At 44.3% G+C, this 9,361-nt stretch overlaps 1 protein-coding gene across 1 annotated transcript; it reads left to right on the forward strand.

Moving 5' to 3' along the window:
• Positions 1-55: 55 nt before the first annotated feature.
• LOC130277408 (allograft inflammatory factor 1-like) lies at positions 56-5,080 on the forward strand. Its single transcript, XM_056528079.1, has 5 exons — positions 56-103; positions 2,882-2,948; positions 3,776-3,817; positions 4,225-4,387; positions 4,872-5,080. The coding sequence occupies exons 1-5, from the start codon at positions 56-58 to the stop codon at positions 5,074-5,076; spliced, it is 525 nt and encodes a 174-aa protein (XP_056384054.1). The 3' UTR covers positions 5,077-5,080.
• The last annotated feature ends 4,281 nt before the right edge of the window (positions 5,081-9,361 follow it).

Consider the following 9,361-nt stretch of genomic DNA (forward strand, 5'->3'; position numbering starts at 1 on the left):
CATCAAACTAAAGCCCTATGCATTGCTGTCAATGGAAACGGCACATTTTGGCAGAATGTCTGCGCTGAAAACTTTCCAGGTGGACGTTCCGCTGTGTGAGCAAGTTGGCTTTCTGAGGAATTCGCTCTTAGGCAAAGTCAAGGGAAGTCACTCAAATAATATAGAATCCTTGACCACAGCAAATATATCTCTATCTCTCTATCCCAGTGGTCTTCAACCTGCGGACCTCCAGATGTTGTAAAACTACAACTCCCAGCATGCCCGGACAGCCATTGGCTGTCCGGGCATGCTGGAGTTGTAGTTTTGCAACATCTGGAGGTTCGCAGGTTGAAGACCACTGCTCTATCCTATTCTTTTTGTGCTCTCCATTGTATTTGCTCTTTACTTTGGGCTCTGCTGCCATCTAGTGTCTCCTTCCAGTTATGGCAAGCAATCCACCTTTCTTGCAGTTTTATTTGGAATCTCTGTGCTCTGGTAATTGTCCATTATCACAAGGTTTCCCAAACCAGGGAGCTTCCAGCTGTTGAAAGACTACAACTCCCAGCATGTTTGGACATGTTGGGAGTTGTAGTTTTGCAACAACTGTAGGCTCCCTGTTTGGAGAAACACTGTATTATTGTGCTCCACACTGCTACTTTGCTTCATTGTTATATGGTCTCTCTCCCAGATGTTTCCTTAACCCCTTAAGGACTCAGGGTTTTTCCGTTTTTGCACTTTCATTTTTTCCTCCTTACCTTTTAACCCCTTAAGGACTTAGGGTTTTTCGGTTTTTTCACTTTCGTTTTTTCCTCCTTGCCTTTTAAAAATCATAACCCTTTCAATTTTCCACCTAAAAATCCATATTATGGCTTATTTTTTGCGTCGACAATTCTACTTTGCAGTGACATTAGTCATTTTACCCAAAAAAGGAACGGCGAAACGGAAAAAAAATCATTGTGCGACAAAATCGAAGAAAAAACACCATTTTGTAAATTTTGGGGGCTTCCGTTTCTACGCAGTGCATATTTCGGTAAAAATTACACCTTATCATTATTCTGTAGGTCCATATGGTTAAAATGATCCCTACTTATATAGGTTTGATTTTGTCGCACTTCTGGAAAAAATCATAACTACATGCAGGAAAATTAATACGTTTAAAAATGTCATCTTCTGACCCCTATAACTTTTTTATTTTTCCACATACAGGGCGATATGAGGGCTCATTTTTTTGCGCTGTGATCTGAAGTTTTTATCGGTATGATTTTTGTTTTGATCGGACTTTTTGATCACTTTTTATTCATTTTTTAATGGTATAAAAAGTGACCAAAAATACGCTTTTTTGGACTTTGGAATTTTTTTGCGCGTACGCCATTGACCGTGCGGCTGAATTAATTATATATTTTTATAGTTCGGACATTTACGCACGCGGCGATACCACATGTTTATTTTTTTTATGGGAAAAGGGGGGTGATTCAAACTTTTATTAGGGAAGGGGTTAAATGACCTTTTTTTTTTTTTTTTTTTTTTGCAGTGTTATAGGTCCCATAGGGACCTATAACATTGCACACACTGATCTCCTATGCTGATCATTGTTATCCCATAGGGACCTATAACACTGCACACACTGATCTCTTATACTGATCATTGTTATCCCATAGGGACCTATAACACTGCAGACACTGATCTCCTATGCTGATCACTGGCGTGTATTAACACGCCTGTGATCAGTGTTATCGGCGCTTGACTGCTCCTGCCTGGATCTCAGGCACGGAGCAGTCATTCGTCGATCGGACACCGGGGAGGCAGGTAAGGGCCCTTCCGGTGTCCGGTCAGCTGTTCGGGACGCCGCGATTTCACAGCGGCGGTCCCGAACAGCCCGACTGAGCAGCCGGGTCACTTTCAGTTTCACTTTAGAAGCGGCGGTCAGCTTTGACCGCCGCTTCTAAAGGGTTAATACCGCACATCGCCGCGATGTGTGGTATTAGCCGCGGGTCCCGGCCGTTGATTAGCGCCGGGACCGACGCGATATGATGCGGGATCGCGGCGCGATCCGGCTTCATATCGCGGGAGCCGGCGCAGGACGTAAATATACGTCCTGCGTCGTTAAAGGGGTTATCCAGGGAAAAAAACTTTTTATTTTTTTTTTTTTTTTTTTTTTTTTTTTTTTTATCAACTGGCTCCAGAAAGTTAAACAGAATTTGTAAATTACTTCTATTAAAAAAATCTTAATCCTTTTAATAATTGAGCTGCTGAAGTTGAGTTGTTGTTTTTCTGTCTGGCAACAGTGCTCTCTGCTGACATCTCTGCTTGTCTCGGGAACTGCACAGATTAGAAGAGGTTTGCTATGGGGATTTGCTTCTAAACTGGGCGGTTCCCGAGACACGTGTCATCAGAGCACGTAGACAGAAAAGAACAACTCAACTTCAGCAGCTCATAAGTACTGAAAGGATTAAGATTTTTTAATAGAAGTAATTTACAAATTTGTTTAACTTTCTGGAGCCAGTTGATATAGAATTTTTTTTTTCCCCCCTGGATAACCCCTTTAATGGGCTAGATCTGTCTCTAAAACGTGGCCCACCAGACCTTACAGAACAACAACTCCAAGCATGCCCGGACAACCAAAGTCTATCATACCAAATAAGTAGGTGTGGTGTATTTTTATTTTTTTCTTTAAACAATACAGGATGGTTATTACTCTTTCGCAGAAACCAATGGCCTCGCATTCTACGCTAGAAACTTCTATGTAACACACAATGTAAGCAATACTAGAAAATGTCAGCAGATGGCAGTGTTGCCTGTGTATGTTTTATGTATGGTAACCCTTTCACTGCAAGTCACCACTACCGTGTAAGATCACTTGAGAGTTACTTGGTTAAAATGTTGTCTTTTCCCCCCACCCCAGGAGTATCTTCGGGATGAACCCTTTCAAGATATTACACACTTGGCTGGGAAGCTGGAGAAACTGAAGCGTAAGTATCCGTTTCGCTATGGGATGTTAGTTTAACATAATACTTTCTAGGGCAGTGTTTCTCGACCAGGGTGCCTCCAGCTGTTGCAAAACTACAACTCCCAGCATGCTCTATAATATCCTCCATGCTGCTGCTACTTCTGAGGGTTTGCTATAAAGCAGTGTTTCACAACACGGCTATTGCAAAACTACAATCTCCAGCATGCCCGGACAGCCAACGGCTGTCCGGGCATGCTGGGAGTTGTAGTTTTGCAACAGCCGGAGGCAGCCTGGCTGAGAAATACTGCTGTGTACGCCCATATGGGCTGACGGACTGTCCAGTAAGTGCCCCAACAGCAGCCCTCCAAACCTGACACCTGCTGACCATGTCTATTCCATAACTTTGCATCATACACTCATTATGGGACATATTATACATTGAAACGTGTCGAGAAGACCACCTCCTTATCCAAACCAGATTTGTAGCCCACCATACATTATGCATAGTGCCCATTTTCTAGGACAGTGTGTTTTGACCAGGGAGCCTCCAGCTGTCGCAAAACTACAACTCCCAGTGTGCTCTATAATGTCCTCCATGCTGCTGCTGCTACTTCTGAGGGTGTGCTATAAAGCCATGTTTCACATCACAGCTATTGCAAAACTACAACTCCCAGCATGCTCTATAATGTCCTCCATGCTGCTGCTACTTCTGAGGGTGTGCTATACAGCAATATTTCACAACACAGCTATTGCAAAACTACAACTCCCAGCATGCCCGGACAGCCGAAGTTGGGTTTGAGAATTGGTTTTCTAGGTGAATTTTTTTAATGTAAATTTTTGTCCCTTCAGGTGTATTTATGAAATATGACCGGTCCAGCGATGGAGAAATAGGTATGTCCACCATGTATATCCCACATTATTTTACACAACTAGTTAGAAGTTGCTCTCCATTTCATTACAGTCCAGTGTTTCAGTGCACTATTGTTGTGGCCTATCGTTCCCTCCCCCCCCATATATCTTCTCTAGGATATAAATAAATAAAAATTACAATTATTATTATTCAATTATTAATTTATTTATGATTCAATTATTAATTATAATTAATTCTTAATGTAGTATTCAATTATTATTAAATAATAATTTATTATTCAATTATTTTATTATTCAGTTGTTATTAAATTATAATTATTATTCAATTGTGAATTTATTAATATTAAATTATTTATTAAATTATTATTTTATTTATTATTTTATTTTATTATTTATTAATTCAATAATTAATAATTTTTCTGCCCTAGATTATGTTACATTACACGCTATGGCTCAGGACCTTGGTATCATCACAACCGTGGCCGAACTTGAGAAAAGAGTGCAGGATATAACCGGCAATACGAAGAATGCCCTGTCCTATAAAGACTGTGCCATGGCCATTCTGGGACGCCGCTCTACTATGTGCCAGAGGTGAGTGCGGCGGTGGGAATTGTCATATCCCATCATTGGTTTATTCCTAGATATTGGATGTGTTGGGTCACAGGAACAGTAGTGTGGCTGAAAGTAGAAGAGACCTCTCAGCAAAAGACATGAATTCTTACCCTACACAACCAGTAGCGTTCACGCCAGGCGATGACTCTTTTGCGATGTCCATGAGGAGAATGGGTGGAGTAGTCCAGGGTAGTAGTCCCTCTAGCAGAGGCTATACTATACTCACAGATGGCTTTGTGGCTGGTTAACCCCTTAGATCCCCCTGTGGACCATTGGAACTTTTATATCTGGGGTCTGCACCATAGTAGATAATCCTCAACCCCGGGGTACACTTGGATTAGGTGGACCAGAAAGTGAAGGACCTCAGCCGCCCTCTACAAAAAATGTTTTGATTTGGGGCCCCATCCCCTTTGAGGTTCTTACAGACAAAATTAATGTTTTTTTTTTTTTTTTTTCTCTAAAGGATAAGGAGTTTCAGTGGACAAGATGGAGAATTTGAGAAGCGTCCCTGCTGGTTGGATCGGGTCTTCCTGTCCTATGTCAGTCACTTAGAATTTACCCTATCTCCGAATCTTCTGTCTCCGATCGCCTTCCTCCCCCCTCCTCCACCCCCGTCTCCTGCTGACTCTGGAGCCATGGAAAACACACAGACCTATCCCGCAGCATGAACATCCCAGCTCCTAAGACTTTTTTTTTTTTTTTTTTTTGCAAAAAATTATACTATTTCTGAAATTCTGAAATAAATGTTTCATGGAAAACTTTGAATCTTAATTTTTTTTTTTTTTTAATAATCTAAAAAAACACAAACTTTTCATGAACGCAAAAAAGAAAACTGAAACTGCCAACTGGAAGGTGTGATATAAACAATGACCAAAAAGATATTTTGGACTTAGAAATTTTTTGCGCGTACGCCATTGACCGTGCAGTTTAATTATCCTCTTGGGGATCCTTTAAGGACTCGGGGCGTACCTGTACACCCTGAGCATTTCCGGTACCTGACGCTCACCGGGTGGGGACAGGACCAGGATGCCTGCTGAAATAATTCAGAAGGCATCCCGGCACATCGCTGAGGGGGGGTCCTGAGGTCCCCCATATTGGCGATTGCCGGTGAATACAAACCGGCGACCTGCAGCAATTCTGGGATCCGGATAAGGATGATGATCAGTGGTGTAATATACCCCACTAATCGCCATCCGTACAGTACTGGGAGGTGGCAGGGTTGGCTCCCCCCGCCCCCCCCCCCCCCCCCCCCCAGTACAGATGTTATTGGGCGGCCATAGTGACCGCACGACTGGAGGAGAGTAGGAGCACGATGCTTCGCTCTGATCAGCACCATTTTACATCTGGTGCTGATCAGAGTGGAGCTCCGTCCTGTATATCCCCCCCCCCCCCCCACAGTGCGAAAAAAGTGCCATCTGGCATTGTTCTGTGCCCACGCATAAGGGACAGTTTTAGATTAGGCAGGGAAAGAGTTTAGGGGGTAAAAAAAAGATACATTTATTCTTTTCTAATTTATTTTTTGCTAAACGTGTGGCCGGGCCCTAAAAGAACGGTCCGCCACCGTTATCTAAAGCCCACTCGCCGCTGATCAGTCCCGTAGTATTGTGTGTGTATTTTATTTATTTATTTTTTTTTTTTTTGTGGTGCAGGAGTTATTTCGGGATAATAGCTGCTTTTATTTTATATTTTGCACCAACAGACGGTCCGTGCCACCTGTAGCAGGCCTGTGTTGTGTGGACGGACCATACCTGTGTGTGCGGCCGGCCCCACCGCTGTCAGGGACTTATCACTGATTAGCGGGTTTTTTGGGGTTCAGGCGGGTAAATTTTTTTCAGGGTTAAATGGGCACTGTCATGAAAAATTATTTTTGATATGTTGTAGTACTTAAGTACCACAACATATCTCTACTATATTTTATTTTAAAAAATGCTTTTAAAACATTTTAAAAGCAATTTGAAATTCGGCCACTAGGGGTCACCCTCCTAGTGTCCGAATTCAGTGCGGAGTGACGTCACTGCAAAATTCCGACTGATTCCGGCAGGGCATCAGTCGAAATTTGGCACAGGAACATCCAGGGCTGCGCATCGGCTCCCCGCACTCGCCGACGGCCCTGCTGCAAGGTGCGGGGTGTTTGGGTGTTACTCACCGAGCGGCGGGAAGAGGCTCCCCCGCATCCGTCCCTCCCGCATCGGCTCCCTCCCCCCCCCCCCCCATGAAGCTCCTGTCCTGGGTGCCTCCAGTTGTTTTACCACTACAACTCCCAGCATGCCCTGACAGCCAATAGATGTCAGGGCATGCTGGGAGTTGTAGTGGTGAAACAGCTGGAGGCACCCTGTTAGGAGAACTAAGGGCGGAAGTTGCCGCCCCCCCCCCCCCCCCCCCCCCCCCAGCAGGCATCAGTGATGTGGTACCTGCTGGGGAAGTCTGCCTGGTAGTGAGCACGCTACCAGGCAGACTAAATGCCATTTTTAAAATAGTAAAAAAAAAATAATAATAATAATAATAATAAAGGCAGGGAGGGTGTTAGGGATGGAAGGGCAATAGGCAGGGACAGAAAAAAAAAAAACATGATGGTGGGAGCTACCCTTTAAGTGTTTTTTTTTTTTTTAATTTTCAGGTATCTTGTGTGGAGGTCTGTACGTGCCACCAGCCATTGTTCTGGGCTGAGTGGCCGGACCCCCCACTGACTTCTGTGCTCCCTGCCGCCACAAAGTGCTAATCATTGCGCACACCACTGATTAGGTACACACGTTTTGTTTTGTTTTTGGCACGGCTTTTTTTGTGCTAGAAGTCTTAAAAAAAAAAATTCCCCCCTTTTTTAAAATAATTTTTTTTTGTTTATATTCTTTTCTGTTAGTGTAGGTTTAGTTAGGTTAGGGCAGAAAATTTCACACCACACACACCAATAAAGTTTACCCCCATTAGAGTAGGGAAATGGCCCGCAGGGCGTTTTCAGCGGAGGAGGCATGTGATGATGATGAGCCACCAAGACGGCAGAGACACTACCATGCAAGGCCGCAAACCTCCTCTGCTCCTGACCCTGTGCCCCATGCTGGTATGAGTCCCCCTGGCGCTCATACTAGTCAAGCCGCCCGGCCAAGTTCACTGGTGCCCCTCACCGGAGAACTTATCTGGACTCTGCCAGCGGACCATGAGCCCGTGATTCCTGAGTTTGTTGGCGACTCAGGAATCAAGATTGACATCGTCGGGTTCCCTGAAATTGACTATTTCAGTAATTTTTTTTTTCAGTGACGAGTTTGTCAATCCAATGGTTGAGCAGACGAACCTGTACGCCCAACAGTTCGTCACCGCAAACCCGGCTAATTTTTAGCTAGACCCGGTGGCTGGTTCCCAGTTTAATGCAGCCGAAATGAGGACCTTTTGGGGCCTCGTGCTGCATATGGGTCTAGTTAGAAAGCCAAAGGTCAGGCAATACTGGAGCGGGGACGTCCTCTACCAGACCCGCTCTACAGTATGGCCATGGCACGTGCCCGGTTCGAGGCCATTCGGAAATGTTTGCATTATGCTGATAATGCGGCATGTCGTCGCATCCCCCCCCCCCCGCCCCCAAACTGATCCCGTGTATGACCGCCTGTATAAAATAATGTGGTAGCCCTTGGGGGGTGTATGGTAGTGGTGGTATAGTATCGGTATATGAGGTGTTAATGTTAACCCTATAGTTCGTGATGCCAGGCTGAGGGCTGTTATGCTGAGGCAATGCTCCGGCCTATCGCCGCCCTTCCCAGTAACTAGAGATGAGCGAACTTACAGTAAATTCGATTCGTCATGAACTTCTCGGCTCGGCAGTTGATGACTTATCCTGCGTAAATTAGTTCAGCCTTCAGGTGCTCCGGTGGGCTGGAAAAGGTGGATACATTCCTAGGAAAGAGTCTCCTAGGACTGTATCCACCTTTTCCAGCCCACTGGAGCACCTGAAAGCTGAACTAATTTATGCAGGAAAAGTAATCAACTGCCGAGCCGAGAAGTTTGTGACGAATCAAATTTACTGTAAGTTCGCTCACCTCTACCAGTAACGATAGGTGCATGAAATGACTGAAGGTCCACAAGGAGATTGAACTTGAACAACTTTACTTAAGTGCTTGCGATACATCCAAGGCACAGTAACAGTCTCATACAAACAGTCCTTATATCGCTCAGTGACTGACAGTTGTTGCGGACCTTGCTATTTAGACAGTCTCTGAATTTAGGGTAGATATTTGCAGATCCGTCCGGATTTAGGGGTTATATTAGGTCCGGTGATGCTGCAGAGTGTCTGGGAATTGATACACTCTATATTCTGGATTACTCAGCCGTTGCTGCAAGGCTCGGGCCTAACTCACTGCGTTAGTTGCTGTACAGGTCTTTCCACGTCAGGAGTACAGGAGCACGAGAGCGAGAAGATGGCCGCCGCTCCCTTATATGGGCAGGGGGCGTGGCGAATCTGATTGGTCCAAACATCTGTCACTCAACATTACAGAGAGTAATGGGATTGCTTACGTCACAGGGCCTCCAAAGGTCCTTAAGCTTAATACCATAGAGTTTACCTAGTCATGTGACCCGCAGGTCCTGCAACGCTATGGAACCAGTAACTAACCATTTATTTACATATATATTACTGTATTTACATTACCTTTACATAAAAGGAAAGGTTAAAGGACCTTAACATGTATAGCTTGGAAGAAAGAAGAGACAGAGGGGGATATGATAGAGACTTTTAAATACATAAAGGGAATCAACACAGTAAAGGAGAAGAGCATATTTAATAAAAGAAAAACTACCACAAGAGGACATAGTTTTAAATTAGAGGGGCAAAGGTTTAAAAGTAACATCAGGAAGTATTACTTTACTGAGAGAGTAGTGGATGCATGGAATAGCCTTCCAGCAGAAGTGGTCGCTGCAAATACAGTGAAGGAGTTTAAACATTCATGGCATAGATATAAGGCTATACTTCAT

This window comes from Hyla sarda, chromosome 6 (assembly GCF_029499605.1).
Source record: "Hyla sarda isolate aHylSar1 chromosome 6, aHylSar1.hap1, whole genome shotgun sequence".
Classification (NCBI taxonomy): Eukaryota; Metazoa; Chordata; class Amphibia; order Anura; family Hylidae; genus Hyla; species Hyla sarda.